General features: G+C 39.7%; 1 protein-coding gene across 6 annotated transcripts in view; it reads left to right on the forward strand.

The window, feature by feature from the left end:
- CREBBP (CREB binding lysine acetyltransferase) overlaps positions 1–18,973 on the forward strand; it is a 95,115-nt gene that overhangs the window by 47,904 nt on the left and 28,238 nt on the right. For 2 of the 6 annotated variants that reach the window (XM_084296339.1, XM_084296343.1), the window contains 11 exons: positions 4,864–5,106; positions 5,727–5,826; positions 6,288–6,434; positions 6,896–7,013; positions 9,643–9,835; positions 10,024–10,077; positions 10,952–11,076; positions 11,637–11,825; positions 13,341–13,757; positions 14,397–14,576; positions 14,809–14,995. In XM_084296339.1, the coding sequence (XP_084152465.1) occupies positions 4,864–5,106; positions 5,727–5,826; positions 6,288–6,434; positions 6,896–7,013; positions 9,643–9,835; positions 10,024–10,077; positions 10,952–11,076; positions 11,637–11,825; positions 13,341–13,757; positions 14,397–14,576; positions 14,809–14,995 (1,953 nt within the window). The remainder of the gene's footprint in view (positions 1–4,863; positions 5,107–5,726; positions 5,827–6,287; positions 6,435–6,895; positions 7,014–9,642; positions 9,836–10,023; positions 10,078–10,951; positions 11,077–11,636; positions 11,826–13,340; positions 13,758–14,396; positions 14,577–14,808; positions 14,996–18,973) is intronic. The other 4 variants (XM_084296340.1, XM_084296341.1, XM_084296342.1 and 1 more) reach the window with 4 other exon arrangements.

The raw sequence follows: 18,973 nt of genomic DNA on the forward strand, positions 1-18,973 counted from the left end.
CTCTTCATGTATATACCATGTAGAGCTCTGATTGGGGTAGGATACGGAGAGAAACTGCTCCCCATCCCCCAGCTGCATATACTAAAACATGAAGCTTTTCTTTTGAACAGGCTATCTGCTCCTGAGTTCTGAAGTAATGACTTGAAAATTGGTACTAATGTCTTGGGTTCGGAGGCTTGTTTTTGTTAGGAAGTACTTAGTTCCCTGCTGAGCCTACCACAAATTAAGGTATAAACTCTTGTAAGGCTTGGCTGTTGATGTATCTGCTAGCATCATAGCTCTATTGTAAGTTATTTTTCTGTAGATTTGTCTCATCATGAACCCTGTTCAGGTGGGCAAGACTGGAAGGTGGAGCTGTGAACGTGGAGCCACTCTCCTCTGTGTTCTTCCCTGTAGGAGTTGTTGAAGAAGAAAAAAATACACAAATGGGGTAAAGTCAGGAAAAAGTTTGATTGAGAGAGTAAATCTGAGACGACCAATTTTCATGTGAAAATGTCACTTCTAAGAACACTGGGCCAGAAATTCCAGGATGTATAGACTGAGGGATGAAGGGTGGGAATTGGATAAGGGAAGAGGAAACAAGGCTGAGGGAGTAGGTTGTTGAGCATGGACAGAAAAAGAAAGATCTGGACCCAGAACATTTGGGAACTCGCCAGTTGTAGAGAAGGAAGGAGGGCATTGATGCACAGGGAAGTGTCTGCTCAGAAAGAGTAGGCAGCAACTTGTTTGCTGGAGCCCATTTTCTTTGAAAACTGGAAATTAAATCTGGTTTGGTCAAGTCTTACTGTCAGTGACTGCCTGTGAATTCTGCAAACAAAATGTCCTTTTTTTCCCCTGCTCCTCTAGTGCTAGAAATCATACAGAATGGTGACGTACCGGCTATCAGTTATTCCACTGAGCCGTATGATAAATGGTTAAACCACAGATTAAAAAGTTCCATTCATTGACTAATATGATGCTGTACTGTGAAGACTTTCAGATTAATGCTTACTGAAAAAAAGAAGTTTAAATGTCGTTGGTGTGGTAAAGTTTGATACTGACATTTCCTACTTTGAAGCTGCTCGTGTAGTTACTCCGTGATTTGATTTTTAATCAGACAATTACATACAGTTACATTTCCTATACCTGCCTCATTTTGGGTGCAGGACAGGCTTGTGTTTGGTGAGTCAAGATTAACAACAGAAGTTTTGCTCCAGACGCTTTGAACTAGAGGGGATGTAAAAAGGAGAGTGAGGAACTGCAGGACAACAAATTTGGACACTGCTGAATGAGCTTTAGTTCCAGAATATGGAAGCAAAACAAACTCTGTAGAACAGACTTCTCCCATTTTTAATAAGTTGCTCCAACGAGGTGGTTGGATTAGAGAAGCGCTGGGCATTCATGGTTATTCTGGCAGTTGGAGTCTGTCTGTAAAATAAATGCTATTCACCTGCCTCTATAAAGCATACAGGCATACATTAAGTCAGCATCATCTGCTTTGCACACTGAAACAGTGTCCTGTAGATAGTGCTTGATCGTTTCAATTACATCCTAATGCATGTACCCAGGAGGGGTATAATCAGCCTGTTCAGGAAGTTCTGAAGCTGCTTAACTTCTGCTTGTTTGAACTTTCACTCTTAAAATGTATAAACACAGGAGTTTGTAACAGAAGCGTATGAAGCTTAATTGTTTTTGAAAGGATGTAGAAAGTGACCAGTTCTGTACAGCCCTGTCTATGCTTGTACAGTTTCTCATATGAACTTACCAATGTCTAAAACATCAGTTAATGAAAAATCACACTAGACATTGCTCCATGCAGTAAGTAGGCTAGTTTGATAACTCCTGTTTGTTTCAATCCTGTATTTTAATTGACTTGATTTCCTCTGGTATCTGCCATAGAAAGAGGACTTCATTTCCACTTGATCTGTCCAGTATAATACCATCTTCCTATATATAAATAAAATGCCATTAATACCATCTTCCTCTGTTTTCTTGTGGGACAGATTGAGATCCTGTCATGCATTCATATGAAAACAAAACAATGAAAATAGAGAAAACCCCTTTAAAATCAGATTCCTGATTTTGTGAAAAGACTCAGTCTGTTATTGAGTTACAAAGTAGAGAAAAGCTGACACCAGACAGAGCCATTTCTCTCTGTGCTGCGTGTGTACCGCTACTTGTAAGCATCGAGTCTGTAGTAGTAAGTCCTGTAGTAAGATATTTCAGATTAAGGTAACATTTGGCTGTTTACCAACTTTTGGGAGTTTTGCCTGCTTGAGTAGGTATGTGCACACATGTGGAACTTCTTGGAGATCATTAGTCTTTTCAAATTGCCTGGGCTTACCTCCCTTACCTGCCTCTGCTTACCTCCCGCAGCTTGGAGTGATGTCTTGTTGCCAGGGTGGTGTTTTATTTCCAACAATCAATGCCAGGTTGGTTTTCTTTCCGTGGATGAGCACGAGGAACAGTGAAACACTTGGCTAACCTTGGTGTGGTGACTAGAAGCCTTTTTCCTGTTCACAAACTCCAGCTTCATCTGTGGTCATTCTGCCATATCCACAGAGATTTGCCTTTGATTTACAACCAACACGGAAAGCATATGTGGTTTTTGTCATAGCTGTTCGGGAGAACTATCATCTTTTTTTAAAAGCTGAAGTTTTTATTATCTCCTGAAGCAATCCACTACAGCCTCTGAAACCTTGTGGGTTTCAAAGTGGCACAAGTTTTGTGCTATTTAACGCTCTTTTAGAGGCTCCCTATTTCTGGGCTTGCACTGGTGTAAAGGCATCTTTCTTTAGGTTGCATGAGCCCAGGGAGTATGTGCAAATCCAACAAGACTAAACAATTTTGTGTGTCAGAGATGGAGAAATCCTGGAGAGATAGAGTTCATTTTGGGTTCTTTGACAGAAGACCTTCTGGAAATATTAAACTGAGCTCCTTCAGGAAGGTTTTTCTGAATAAACAGAGCATCCTCTCTGCCTGCGCTGGGTTTCAAGAACCTGGTCCTGCCAGAAAACATAAGTAGCTAATGCATGTTAGAGCTAATGAGTTCCTGTTTCCCAATGAACAGAGGTCTTGTGATCAGTTGACTTGTTTGTGATAGGTACAGTGATAGCGATGGCACGTAGTGGTGGAGGGGAGTTACCCCTTCTCTTGCACAGGCTAACTGCGGGGAAGGGTTCGGTGTCAGGGCCTCTCAGCGCCGGGGAGCCTGCCTGGGAGAGGGATGGAGGGAGGGGGGAAGGCTGGAGCCTTCCTTGGGGTTGAAGCTCTCGGGTTTTTGGCCAGAGTAGGTTCTTCAGAGTCTGAGGGTTGTGCTGCTTTTTTTCCATCACTTGCGAATTCACGCACTCATTCTCCTTTATTGAACTTTCCCTTAAATGTAGTAGACATCAGTCAAGTTTCTGTCTGTTTTTAAACTCAGTTGAAAATGATCAGTGAGTTCAAAAGCTAGGTGTGTGTCCGCAAAGTGTAAGTATGCCTACTTCCATGGTAGAGCCGGCATTCGAAATGCCATGGAAATACATGGGGGAAAAAGCTGGGGGGGTCTTCTGTGGGGCTTTTTATTCATAACTGTTAGGAGGGCATCTGGGACAGTTTTTGGAGTTCTCCAGCAGATGAGATGGAATTGAATTCCCATCCATGGAGGGAAAAGTCTGGACTCTGATGTCTGTGGGGTTTGTTTTGTTTGTATTTTCTCTCTCAAATAGAAGCTGAAAGTGTGTGCATTTCTTTCAGTCAGTCTCTTGGTTTCCATAGTGGGAAGGATTGAAGAAAGCCTTCAGTGCTGTTAGTGTTTCAGAAGGCCTGTTTTCCCGACTTTTTTTTCCTAACTTTGTGCCTCTCAATGTTTTTTTTTTTTTCTAAAATTGTTGCTTTATCAAAAGCTATCATTGTTGCTATAGTTAGGTCACAAATTTGTAGCACACATTACATGTCTAATTACTTGGGGGGGGGGGGGAATGTGAAATATTACTTTTACCAGAGCCTCAGTTAGCAGAGTGCAGTTCCTCCATAGTGAAGGATATGCTGTGTGTGTCATGTGCTGTGGAACATGTTATTACTTGGAGTGGCAGCTAAAATGAGGACTGGAATACAGATCTTTATTCAGTTCTGTTTTATTAAAACTACTTTTCCCTATAGTTTCCATTTCCTGTCTAAAATAGAAATGACTCTTCCATACATCTGTGTGGTGAGAGTGGTCACGTGGTCATGTAGGTTAATGAGTACCTAAATATCATTATCTAAATCATTTACCAAAACCTGCAGCAGACTCATCCCATTTCTGAGTTTCCAGATTGTTTCAGATTCTGTTCGTATAGAAGCCTATCGGGGCTCTTCATCTCTCTCACTTGGGTTTTAGGCTAAATTCTTTGGCCTTCAGGGGATTCATTTAGCAACTATTCAGAATAAAAATTCCTACCAACAGAACTTCAATATTACCTTTGTGTCCAAGGACACAGTATTTGTGCTGATCCTGAATTCAAGATCTCTGTTCTGGATGGAGCCAAATATTTTGACCTAAAATGGGATTGGTGGGAAGGAAAGAAGTAGAGGAATTAATCTTTTTTTCCTTGTAGACAGTTCCAAGTACACTGTTTAACCTTATATTGGAGCCTGTACTTTATGTATATTGTGGTAATTATGGGCTTATCTGCCTAAAACTTACAGCACTTTTTTGGACTGTATGTATTAGTCACTGTTGTGGTTTCTGTCCTGTAGAATAAAAGACTGAGTTTTGCACTTGGCATCTCAGTTGTCATTCAGTTCTTTGGCACACAAATACATACCATATAACTATATGCATGTTCTGTTGATTCTTGGGATGATATTTTTGATTGTCCTTATAGATTTTCAATTTTCTATTATCCTTTCTTTTTATAGCCCTTTTAGGGTCTCCAGCTGGTGGAATGCAGAATTCCATTGGTTCTGTTGGAACAGGCCAGCAGAATAATCCATCGCTAAGTAATCCTAATCCGATTGACCCCAGCTCCATGCAACGAGCCTACGCTGCTCTTGGACTCCCATATGGCAACCAGCCCCAAACACAGTTGCAGCCCCAGGTACAAGGCCAACAAGCGGCACAGCCTCAGGCTCACCAGCAAATGAGGACCATTAATGCTTTGGGTAAGTGGAAAAAATACCAAGAAAGTAAGGTGTTTAAATAAACCAAACTATGGAATTTTTAGGACAAACAATATTAGACTAGTGGCTTTCTGTTCGTGTTGATTAATAACTTAAAATGATACTGTATATACACTATTGTTCATTTACATCTGAATATTAGAAAGCTTTGTATATATTTCTTCTGCCAAATGGTGGTAGTTTTAGTTCCTTCTAAAATACAGTCCATAACTTCTCACTTTCTAAGGTGATTAAATAGAATTCCGTCAGGATTTTGGTTTGTTTAACAAGTACTCCACATGTTCTGGCAGACTATTCTGTCTCAAATGCTAGCTTATTTCAGGAACCTAATTGTTGTTGTCTTTTTACCTTATAGAACTAGTAGCAAGAGTTCATGAACTTTAAATTTTCATAGATTCATTTTTTCTAGGAAAAAATGTTTATACTGAGATTAGTTTATGAAGTAGCTATGTATATATGCACCATAGTAGATACTATTACAATTGTGCATATCTGATACAAGGTTTCTTTTCTTAACGAGCTATGTCCATAAAGTGTAGTTTTGTGTTTTTATTGTCAAAATTGTGAACTGGGTACCAATGATGTTTAATTTTATCCCAAAGGAGCCAACCAGATGAACCTTCCCACAGGAGGAATAACAACAGACCAGCAAGCTAGTCTAATTTCTGAAACTGCTCTTCCAACATCCCTTGGGACAAATAAGTAATGCACACATTTTCATTCTTGCTCATTTAAACATCTATTTACATGCTTTATGAATGTAAATAAAGAGAATACTTGAAAAACTAATTGTATTGCTGCTTGAAATGATCAGTCACATCTTTAGCTACGCTCTTCTTTACTGTTTCAATTCTACAGCTACCACTTTGTCCCCCAAGAGATTTCCGGAATATCTAGTAGTTTTAAAGGAATTCCCAAAGGAATAGTATTTTGTATTTTTAAATGCACAAATACCTTAACAGTTGTGATTCTTTATCTTGTCTCCTGAGCTTTGCTGCTATATGCTCTGTAAGTTGTTGATATCAGAATTTCACTTACAGAATGTTTGATGCAATACCTAGAATTGACGAAAACAATATCTTAGAAACTACTTCAGGCATCAAACATACCACCAAACTTTGCATTATTGTACTCTTAACAGTCCATTTTCTTTTTTGCTTTAGCCCACTAATGAATGATGGCACAAATACTGGCAATGTTGGGAACCTCAGCTCAATGCCAACGGCTGCACCTCCTTCTAGTACCGGGGTAAGGAAAGCATGGCATGAACATGTCACTCAGGACCTGCGCAATCATTTAGTGCATAAACTGTAAGTATTCACCAAGACCACATTTTTTCCTGAATATTTTTAAAGAATTTCAATATTGTAGTTCTGTTATCAGGCTGAAAAATTGTTGAGGAGGAGGTTATCGGTAGTGGTTCTCTAGACGCTGTTCCACTGAGAACGAGCCACTGTCTTTAACCCTCTTCTTCAGTTCATTCCTCTTGTTCACTAAGGGGTGAGGTAGGCAGTTCATACGGCTAGTAAACTTGTTCTGCTGTGCTAAACAGAAGTATTTAGATTCTTGACAGTCAAACTTCACATTCTCTCACCACTAAATTTGCTTTAATCTTGTGGGGAGTAGTAGAATATAGATTTTCTTAAACAATTTTGATAAACGTTTACAGCTCTGTGCAAGGGAATATGCAGAGTAAAGATTATAAAGCTGCATAGTGTTATTAATTTTTCTCTGAATAATTTTTTTGTTTATTCTCTCTCATCTACGTTAGTGTCCAAGCCATCTTCCCCACTCCTGATCCAGCAGCACTGAAGGATCGCCGCATGGAGAACTTGGTGGCTTATGCGAGGAAAGTCGAAGGAGATATGTATGAATCTGCCAACAGTAGGGTATGTTGATTCAGCCTGGGTATTCAGCATATGTTCAAGAGCTTGTAGTATCACAAGTCTTATAAGCATAATGAAAACCAACCACAGAGAATAATTTCACTGTTCTATTGATGAAGAAAGTCATGCTATCTTCTGTAACAGCATTTGTGTAGTCCCATACTGTGGTTAACATCACTTTGAACTAATTTGTCTCCTTCGGGTCTGTGAAAACAAGACAACATAGTCCTAGCCCTGTTTGCATTCCCTCCCGAAAGTCTGATTGACATGCATTAGACTTTAGAGTTCTTGATGTTTCCCTTACTGACTTTCTCCTTTATGGAAGTCTGCGTAGGTGGTTGTTTTAATGCCTCTTTACCATTGGAGGTTTTGTCTAGGACTCAGTCCTGTTAAACTGCTTACCTCTTACCTGCAGTGTTGGAATAATTTCTCTGCTACTCAGCAGCACTGAGAGTGATTTGGCTAAGACAAATAGCAGTTTCAAGTCTCAACAGAATAAGAAATCAGTTTGCCTGTGTTTATCCTGTGCATGGGAAACAAGACAGAATTACCTGTTCATGAATTCTTTGTCTACAGTGAGGTGTCAGCTCAAATCTCTGTTACTCAGAGAACAAAACCCTGTTGATTGACACAGAGCATACTATTTCTTTATGTCACTGTGGTGCTTCCACCTTAAAGGAACCACTCCCTGGAAGTTTTCATCGGGGTAAGGCTGTGTTAGTAGTACCAGTACGGATAGCTAATGAGATCTTACCTGATCAGAAGCTTGAGGTCCTTTCTTTAGATACGGGTTACCTGAAGAGAGCAATCAGCGGTGTTACGGGTGATACTTCTCTCAGATTAGCTCCCAGAAGAGCTGAAGATAGAAGCAAGTTTTGTTTCCTATAGGCAGTGCCTATACTTGTAATGCTGCTGCTGCGTCAGCATCGGTCAGTGGCAATATCATGTCCTCCTTGTGGCTACCCAGTGGTTGTTTAGCAAGGAAGATTTCGAGTGTGATCAAAAGTGATCACCCTTGAGCACCCCGGTAGGTTTACAGAACAACTTCAGAGATCATTTCATAGATGTACATAAACATCTCCATATGTTGTCAGTATGAATGAGAGTAGTAGACTTCTGGTTATAGAATTAGATACTTTCTGACCTCTATGCCAGACAAATACTCAGAAGCATCTTCTCTTCACCACTGAAAACAGCTGTCAGAGCCTCGTTGCCAGAGATCTCCATTATAAGAATTCATCTAATTTATTTGGCTCCGAAGCAGCAAATTTGGAAGAAGGGAGTAGTTAAGACATTCTAAATGATTCCATGTGGAATTGCATCCTTTTTGAGAAGCATCACTTCTACTTTGACATTGAAAAACAGATTAGTATGAGGTGTCAAACTGCTTATTAATATGCTCTCCTTGTAAATACAGTATTTTTTCAGGAATCTTTGCAATGTGGAAGTAGCACAATCTTAAATTTATTAATAGGAACTTGTAAGTGAAGTTTCTGGAGCAGGAAAAGAGGTGGGGCTCTAGCACCTTGAAGCTGGTCAGTAGAAAGTGTCTACAGTGGAAAGCGCCTGTATTGATGGATTTTTGAGATGTTTGGAGGAGGGAGGTGACCTAGAAACAAAGCTCTGTATTATAACACTGGGTTTTCTTAACAAGACTCGTGAGGGATACCCATCTCACCCTGGTTTTCTGAAGTGAACCAGATTGTGCTGTAACAACAAATTTTAGTCCAGTTTGAAGATGAAATGATTGTGGGACAAGTATCACTCAACCTTTGCTCCATGTAACACTGGGTTTAAGAGCACTGGTGACCCCACAAAATAAATGTTGTCTTGGGGTTTTGTATTTTTTTGTTGTTGTGAGTTGTTGGTGTTTTTTTTTTCTTTTTGTCTTTAGCAGGTGCCTAATCTCACACACTTTGCAGATGTGTCCAGCAATTGCTGGCAAGCAAAATTGTCTCCCTTGCTGTGCACTGTGACTGCCTTATTTGATCTGTTGTCAATGTGTATTGAGTAAAATGGATTTCTTGTCTTGCACAGATGTAGTGTTTAGTTGTCTGTGCCTGTGGACTATTTTTCACTGATTCCTTCCATTTCTCTGGGGTTTTGTTTGTTTTTGTTTATTGCCTGCAATGACTGTTGGTAGTCAGACTCTTTAGGAAAAGTGGCTTCTGTCATTATTTAAAAATTGATCTGTCCTTAACACCTGTCTCCTGAAGTTCACATAGAATGACTGTATTTCTAGGGATATCTTTTCTTTTGTCTCTGGATTAGTTGAAATGCTTTTATGAAAACATCATTTAAAAATCATTAACGCTTAGAAACTAAATCATAGCTTCCTGTTGTTTTTTGTCCAAGCAGCAGAGAAGCTGCAGTCTTCTGCTTTGTCTGCTAATCTACACAGCGTAGATGGGGTGAATAGTCATAAAGCCAAGTCTCATGTGTTTTCTGGAAGCTTGGTTTTGCTTATCTGCATTGAAGCAGTGATGAGACTGTCTCAATTTTACAGAATTTTGAAAAGAAATAGCTCTTGTTGAAATAGACAGGTGCATATTAAAAAAAAAAAAAAGTAGAATGCATGAGTTTGGTCATTGCTTTCTTATGCTTGATGTTGAGTGTTATCCTTCTTTTGTAGGATGAATACTATCACTTATTAGCGGAGAAAATCTATAAGATACAAAAGGAGCTGGAAGAGAAGCGGAGGTCTCGTCTACATAAACAAGGGATCTTGGGAAATCAGCCAGCCTTACAGACGCCGGGACCTCAGCCCCCTGGCATCCCGCAGGTTGCTGCTGCCATGGGCCAGGCACAGCCCGTGAGGCCTCCCAGTAAGTGTTTCTGCGTGGGGGTGAGAGCAGCCAGGGAAAACAGAAAGAGGGACAACAGCTTTTTTTTGCTTTTTATTTTTATTTTTTTCCTTTGGCTATAGCCCCACACGATTTGTGTCCTTGTGTGCTTAGGCTAATCTCAAGTTCATATGTTAAACTTTCTTTATCCATTCTTGTTTTTGTTGCAGATGGGCCTATGTCCATGCCAACCGTGCCTATAAGTCGTATGCAGGTTTCTCAAGGTATCTATGTCTTCCTCTCTAAATTGTGGGTACGATATAAATCAGTAGGGTTAAAACCTGATTGTCTGCTTTTTCTCTTGGAGTTGTGGGGGGGTAACTACTGGGTCTCCCTTTTTTCAGCATCATTCTTTGTTGTTGCTTTGTGATGGGAGCTGTCTCAGTGCCTGTCTACATGTACATACTAGACACTTTGCTAGCACCTGGGAAGTAGTTCAGTCGTTTCAAAAAGAGGATGAATACTGTGGATAATTTGTCCTTTAAATATGGTAATTGTGGGGGGGGAGGGGGTACTAGCATGTTTTTATCAGGTAATTATCCCAGTATATACCTGTAGCTGCAAATTTAGCACATTAATCCTGCACATCCTAAAATCTTTAACTAATGATAGATACCCTCTTGGTTTCTCATGCGAAGTGCATTAAAAAGGCATTCTAGCTTGTTGATAGCACTGCTGGTTTGCCATCGTGGATTTAGGATGCTGTGGGCTACACTAAGATGCTTCAGCTTCCCCCAAGAGAGTATCCACAATTACTTTATTTCAATAAATGATCCTTTGGTGTTATGTTATATATAAATAGCATCTTGTCTGTACAGATCATCTGCTCTCTTCATCTTCTGCATTTTGGGTTGTTGGTTTTTTTTGACACCAAAAGTTATATTCCCCTTAACTGACATTCTTCTCAAAATTTTGCATTCTGATTTCTCTCTTAAGCCAAGTAATTTGAGCAACATTAAAGGAACATTGACACATTCCTTCAACATTAAACATGTTGGGTGGTTACATTTTAGTCGTAATAAATGTGAATGTTAGAGTATACGTAGATAAGTTCTGATGACTTGTTCCTAATGAGTTGTTTTGGGGGTGCATTTGCAGGAATGAATCAGTTTAACCCCATGTCCATAGGGAATGTACAGATGCCACAAGCACCCATGGGACCCCGTGCAGCTTCTCCAATGAACCATCCTGTACAAATGAACAACATGGGCGCTGTTCCTGCGGTTCGTACTTCTTGCTATCAAGTTCTTCTCAAAATTGGTTGATTACATTTAGTGGTGTTAAAGCTGTTCTGAAAAGGCCATGTCATAGAATAGTGCTGTAAATTGTAGGATAATTTCAGAGAAATGTACCGAGCCTGTCAGGATTCCTTTGAGGTATCTGTTTTCACTATTTATGTGTTTAAAAAAGAGTCTTTAGAGAGATAGATGCCGGAGTTGCAATATTCTCCAGCCGTCTATGTAAGAGCATAGTTTTTTCAGGAACCTGTGTCTGTACAGTATATATGCTTTCTTTATTCTTCCATGAAAACATGTTTTTATTCTTCAGAAAAGTGTCTTAGTATAGTTTGAATATTAGATGCATTAAAAATAACTCCCCCACGAATACCATGGAAAAAAACCCTAATGTTATATGCCTATGCCCACTTCCATTTGATTTACTGAAGCCAGTTTTGCCCTTTGTTTTTGTCCTGTCTTTGGGCTGATTACTTTGAGGGTATTTTCCTTTGCCTTGCTACATGATAATAAAAGTTAATAGCTTTAATTTGGGTGTTAATTTTCAGATGGCAATGTCTCCTTCCCGAATGCCTCAGCCACAGAACATGATGGGAGCTCATTCCAACAATATGATGGGTCAGGCTCCTACCCAGAACCAATTTCTGCCCCAGAATCAGTTTCCAGCACCCGGTGGGGCTATGAATGTGAACAATGTAGGCATGGGTCAGTCAACAGCCCAGGCAGGGGTGGCACAGGTAAGATATGTTTTCTAATACTTAGGTTAAATACTATTAATTATTTTGGTCTGATTTATTTTGTAGGTGTATCTTTATATGCATTGCTTATTGTAGTCACTCCTAACTGTAAGGAATCCTGAGTTATACCTTCTTTCTCTGTGAACTCTGAATAGGTTTCTAAAAACATACCTACATAAACTAACTTGGGGGTCGATGCCCTGTAATTTCTGGTGTAAATTCTAAAAAATGCATGCTGATGAGATTTTTAGGGAGATCAAAAGTTAGTTTATGGGGCATTTATGAGCATATGCTTTTGCTTTTGTGTGGACCTTATTAGCCAACTTTAAATCAAGAATTACAATAATGTGGTTGGTGAAAATATTTCTAAATTTGTAACCCCACTTCTGAGCAGAAAATGTTTTCTAACAGGTAGGCTTTTTTGTTGCAGTAGTGGTCAGTGAAGTAACAGGTATTTATGATGACAAGGTATATGCATTTCTGCAGGGAGATGCTCGTTTTTTTATTTGTGTTTTTTTTAGCTCACTGTTCAAGTAAAGTAGGTTAGCTGGGGCCTCCGCAGTTCTCTAGTACAGCCCAATCTTCAAATGAGAGACAACTTAGCCCTCCTAATCTGATCTATGTCAAGTCAAGGTTTGTAGATACTCCATCCTGAAAATAATCAATTTCTTACACGCTGGTTTGGTCATTTTACCACCTTTGTAATAGAAAAAAAATCTTAATGCATTTAATTACTTAAAACTGACTATATGCAGGCAATACAGAAGCAAGTTTTAAATTTGAATTCTCATCTGCAGGAAATTACTGGTTGTTAAGGATTTCTAAGAGTAAAATGTACATCTGAGGGTAGTGTTCTTTTTTTATCACTAATTATTTGATGCAGTTCTTAGTAAAACTTTAGTAAAAGTCTGTGTATGTCCAATATACTTTATTGTTGCTGGTCTGAAAAAACAGATCCACCATTTCCTTCAGCATCTGGATTAGTCTAATTGGAATTTAAAAGATCAAAGCAAAAAAAAAAAAAAAAAAGGCAAAAAAAAAAAAACAAAACACCTTAAGTCTTGCACTGTGCGACAGAGCAGGCATTAAAAATGTTGAGCTGTTTTCCAGAGCAGGGCTGCTTGAGAGTCCTGGCCTAAAATGTGTATTTGCTTGAAACCATTTTGTATGCAAAGTCTGAACTTTGCCCAGCTGATGGTATGATTTAGAGTTTGCCTGCCTGCAAGTTTCTGTTTTACTCAGAGATCGCAAGGATTCCCTTTCTGTGCCAGTAGTATTCAAGTAAAACGATACGTGAGGCACATCTAGGTCTAGGAGCAAGGTCTTTGACTAAGAGCTGATAAAAATGATCAGAGAAGTCAGAGCATAGTTATCTGCAGTAGCAACGCTTGTTTTGAGGTGATTGCATATTAAGACTTGTTTTAAAGATGACTTCAGTGCTGTGACTTAAAGGGTGGGTGTGATTCCCAGAGTCTGGGGAGTAACATGTCTCTAAGAGGTTCTCTCTCCCTCTAGCAGGGGCAGGTTCCCAGTGCTGCTCTTCCCAACTCCATGAACATGCTAGGACCACAGAGTGGTCAGCTATGTCCACCAGTGACCCAGCCACCTCTACATCAGACTACACCACCTGTGTCCACTGCTGCTGGGATGCCACCTATTCAGCACCAAACACCAACTGGAATGACTCCTCCTCAACCAGCAGCACCCACTCAGCCATCAACACCAGTCTCATCTTCAGGACAAACCCCTACACCGACCCCGGGTTCTGTTCCAAACGCAACACAGACACAAAGCACACCTACAGGGCAGACTGCAGCACAGGCTCAAGTTACCCCGCAGCCTCAGACCCCAGTTCAGCCCCAGTCTGTGCCAACCCCGCAGCCACCCCAGCAACAGCCAACATCTGTGCAGGCACAGCCACCTGGCACTCCAGTAAGTACCAGAGAGTTGCATTTTTTTCTTGTGTAGTGGTGTTCCACATGAGTCCTCCCTATGTATAGCACCATGTTGTGAATGTATAGAGCCTGTACTTTATATGGTTGTCAATAATAGCTTCTACTTTAGAGCAAAGGGGGCATTATTTAGATGTGTAAAAATGTGCATTCAGATGTTCTTGGCATTGTTTGAAGGAGGGGGGCATAATGAATGACTTCAAACTGCTCAAAGTAAAAATGGCAGCAAAGTGTGGAAAGATGAGGAATAACAGGCCTAATATTATATTTGGCCTTGATCACAGTCAGTCTTTCCTGAACATGCAATTTGCACAGGTTTTTTTCTTTTAAGTTTTAGTCAGGAGGAATGCACATGTCAAGGAATGTACCATGTTTTACTGGGCAGGTGTTTTCTCTGTAAAAGAAGCCTCTTTGGGGCAGAATTCTTCCTTGGCTTCTCCTCTGTAATACAGAGTTACTGAATGTGTTCTATAGCAACTTGACTACAGTGAGCTCCTATATCCATGTTCTGCACTGTTTTAGAATATCATCTCATGTCTTTTTTGTGCTGTTCATTTTTTAGTAAAGGAAAATATTTCTATATATGCAGTGTCTTTCTTTTGTACTGTTTTTACAACAGCTATCCCAGGCAGCAGCTAGTATTGATAACAGGGTCCCCACCCCTGCCTCAGTTGCTAGTGCTGATACGAATTCCCAGCAACTAGGACCAGATGCACCAATGCTAGAAAGCAAATCAGAAGTTAAAACTGAAGAAACTGAGCCAGAGACTAGTGAGACACAAGTGGAAGCTAAGACTGAGGTAAATGAGATTCTATACAGCTTAACTGAAAGCAGTGATAGATATAAAAGCACTTAATAATGTGTCTGAATTGGTGAGCTAAGGGGCGAGAAGAGGGTAGTTACTGGAAAGTAACTGTCCTGAGGACAGCCATGGATGGAGAGTGCTTTGACGATCTCAAAAGCTAATATTTTGAATGACTGAAGTTTGAGTCATAGATGTAACAGTACATCTTGTTGCATCCTTTCTTAAGGTGGAGGAGGATTTACAAGGATCTTCACAAACAAAAGAAGAAACAGATGGAACAGAACTGAAACAAGAGCCAATGGAAATAGAAGAAAAGAAGCCTGAAATAAAAGTAGATGTTAAGGAGGAAGAGGAAAGTGGCACTAATGGAACCACTTCACAATCCACATCACCATCTCAGCCCCGCAAAAAAAGTACGTATATGAAAACTGAGTTTTTCTTGGGTACTTAATACAAGCCTTTTATTTTCCACACTCTCTCTTCTGCTTGGGAGGTGTGTTTATTTTTGAAAGTAGGATTCTTTTAATGTTACTTGAATCAAAGGTTACAAAAGCATCTTGTGGTCTTGATCCCACCAGTATTCTCACAGTTTCCTGGTTTTGCACAGAGGACCAAGGGTAGTAGGGCAGTGATTGCAGCATAGATTACATACGTAAATCTCTCCCTGCACATCTTGGCCAGTGCTCTTTCATGGGAGCTCAGTGTGGATACAGTGCTGTCAGTAACCAAGAAGTATTCATTACTTTGGTTTTCTCTAAGAGGCTGCATGCACAGCCTTAAAACTGAGTTTCAGCATTTACTTCTCTGAGAATCAGGTGCTTGAGCTCTTTTTCTGAGTCTTGGATCTCCAAGACTAGACTGTTACTCTGGCCTTAAAATTTATAAAAGAAGTCCTGTGTAGTTTGCTGTGTACTATTTGTTTGAAACTTTTCTCCTCAGAAATAGTTAGGTCACTGGTCTCTTAAGTTAACCTACAGTGTTAGCACAGATTTGTATCTAAATGTGTCTATACAGTATATTTTTCCAAAAGAAAACTCAAAGGTATTACAGATCTTGAATGGACTAACAGAAGTGATCGCTGCATGCCTTTGATTAGTAAGAAATATGCGAGTAAGATTATTAAAGAAAACGGGCCAAAAGAAATCACTCCTTTTTGTGGTGCAGGCTTACTTGTAGTCCAACTCTGCAAGATAAGTTTTTTGGACTCAGGCCCCAAAACTTTATCTGTCTTGATATCTGTGTCCCTTAGCATCTGTTCTTTTGAGATGACCCTTTCTTTGTTTTGCTTTTGACCAAAGGTAAGCTTTCAACATGATATAATGATCAAAAAAAAAGAATTAAAATTATGTTCCATTTCATTTTCAGCCTTTTCTTTTGAAGGAAACTACTTATAATTACATTAGAAGAACATGACAGGTGTATACTTTCCAGAATGTGACGAAGAATTCAAAGATTTAGTTTGTGCAACTTGAATCTTGATCTCTTGTATATGCCTTGGGTTGCATTTAATTACTAAACATAGGATTTTTATAATAAAACACAGTAAACCACGTTTTCCCATAGATTCTAATTTCAGTTTGTAGCACAGTGGGCCAGCCAAATGAGAGCGTGCTGCTGATCTAACTGGCAGAGTCTATTTCAAACAAAATGTAACATAGGGAGTGGAAAGCATATTAGTGTTTATAAACCAGTTATGTTCCCAGTGGAAAGAATCATTGCTGCTTGTTTAGAAGTGTGCTTGCAAGTAAATCCAGGGGTGAGGTTGAAAGACGAAGGCTCTTACAGCATTAGTCTGTGCAGAGCTATACTGCATCATTCCAGTGATTCCGTCTGGGTTACCCTCCATTTCCAGCACCTCATTTAGAAACACATTTCTTGTCTTAGAAATACTGTCACTAAGTAGCTGTGTAGTATAATACATGTGCAGCTTGAGCAGGTACAACTACATCCACAATTTTAAATGGAGTCATTTTCTCACCAAGTAGTTTATCCAACTTTAATAGAGCATTTGTATGAAAATGCTAAATAAACCAAGAGGTATTCAAGAGCAAATACCATGAAGTGTGCTTAAGGGTTATAATATATCTTAAAACCACTTACGAGATTCATCTCATGTTTTTCATTGGTTTCATTCTTCATTGGTATTTGGTACTCCTGACTGCACAGGAGGGATGAGGTTTTCCTAAGGTGAATGACATGGGCTGCAGCTGCCAGAGAGAAGTCTCCCAGCTGGAAGTGGGCACGGTGTGTGCTGTAAGATCATTTAGCAAGCAGTAGACAGGCATCTTAATGTTTGAAAAGTTTCACCTGGGCCTTAAAGGAGTGGTTTCAGGGGAAGAAGTGGCTTCTGTTGCAGAGCTGGAATCTCATCTATTTGTACCCCACACATCCAGGTGTACTGAACATCATAGGCCTGGCTGTACTCACCAGTATTACTAGATTGTGACCTGACTGAAGAGGTGGGAAATGCTGTAAGGGCTAGACAACAGCAGGCTAATAATGCTGAACTACAGGTCTGCTCAGTTCACCTGCACCAGAATTCCAGGAGATTAGCTTTTCTGGAAAATTGCAAACACCTGTTTCAGTGAGCTCTTCTTCCTCTCCCTGTTTAAAGTTTCATCTTTGTAAATGGGGGCTTGATACTCCCAAATTTGGGGTTAAGATTTGGTTTCTGTGCATCTAATACAAGCAAAAAGGGAAGGTTTTTTGTTTCCTTGCCTGTTACCTTGCAGTCTTAAAAGAAAAAGTGCTCCTGTCTTCTCATTGTGGATGAGGCCACCTTACAGCTTGGTGGCCTTCAGAATTAGTTCTGTTTTTTTTTTCCTTCTCTATAAGACATAATAATGCAAAACCTGCAAGGGCCTGGTTTGAAGGAGTCTTTTCAGGTGTATTGTTCCTATAATTTCGAAGAAGACTTCATCTTCCTTTCAGAATTTTCTCCTTAGTAATCATAAGCAGTGTTTCCTCTGAAGAAATAAAAATTTTAAAAAGGGGGAAAAAAAGTAGCATTATATTCTCTTCTGGCAGATAATACATCATCATGATGCAGGCAGAGATCCCATCTTCTTACCACCCACGCATCCAAGACAAAATTGGGATAACTGGATGCCAGCTCCTTACAAAGATCATGCTACAGGGGGAGAACTGAGAGCATATAATTGTGGCAGGGGGGAGAACAGAAACTTTGCTGTAAAATCTGTGTATGGAGAGGTCCTCTGATCAAATGTTCTGTTATTAGTCATTTTCCTTAGAGGCAGAAAAGCTTTTTTGCTGCTAAAGGTGAAGGCGTATCAACATTTGTAGGTGAAGTCATAAACCTAAATAACTGGATTTTGATTTTTTTTTTTTTTTTTTTTTTTCAAACCAGAATGAAAGTGGATTGTAAACTTTCTCAGCAATGATAATTATTTTTTAAGGAACTTGGCAGAAGTTCTATGGAAGCTCTACTCTTTGCTTTTAGATCTAGATTCTTGATTCTTTCTATTTTGAAAGATTCTCTAGCTTAGTGCTATATTGTGATATGGGTCAGTACAGGGAAACTTTTTACAGCAACGTCAAGCAGGTGGCCAGAATAGACTATTAAAAGATGCTTTTTGACTGTTAAATCTTATTTTATAACCTGATAACCCAAAGAACTTAATCAAGTAACTGAGCCAGAGTAAGACAGTTCCAGAAGCAATACAGAACACTTTTTCTCGTGAACAGAATTCTGTATTTCCTGCTGTTCTTGAATTCCATAATATAACTTTGTTTATACAATTTTGAGAGCAATGGTAGTATTCTTTTCATGGGAAAGTGCCAGCATAATGGAAGAGAATTACCATTTTGTCAGGAGTGAGATAATGGCAACAGCTGCACTGATCATAAAGTTGCATTTGCTGTTGTAACAACAAAGGTGGGCCTCTGGCTCATCTTGTTTTTAATCTGCCTGGTTCGAGTTCAGTAGTTGCAGCGTAAGATCTTGATGTATCAGTAAGGCAAGCCCTTGCCGAAGCCCTTATGGCAGCTTATGAAGTCCTTTGCCATGATTTGGTTGACTTGGGGATGCTGTCTTACCTCTCGTGTGCATGAGCAGCAGTCCCTTCTCCAGTTACAGGCAATGCACTCAAACTCTTACGGCTTCCCTTTGCTCTCGAAGTACTACTTTCATCCTGGCTAACAATTTCCAGGAGCTGCAGCATCCACAAATGCTTAAAACACCGAGAACATAATGTTTCAGAAATCGTTGAGTTGCATCAACTTGGTTTCTTGTCATGCTTTATTTTTTTTGGTGTAGTTTCTGTGAGCACAATTGAGGCAAAAGCTTCCGTCTTGGAAATATAACCCTAATGAAAAAAGAGGGGAAAAAAAATATTAATATAATAGTCATAGATTTTTAACCAGAAATCATC

The sequence above is a fragment of the Netta rufina genome (assembly GCF_964035555.1).
Source record: "Netta rufina genome assembly, chromosome: 15".
In the NCBI taxonomy this organism is placed as follows: Eukaryota; Metazoa; Chordata; class Aves; order Anseriformes; family Anatidae; genus Netta; species Netta rufina.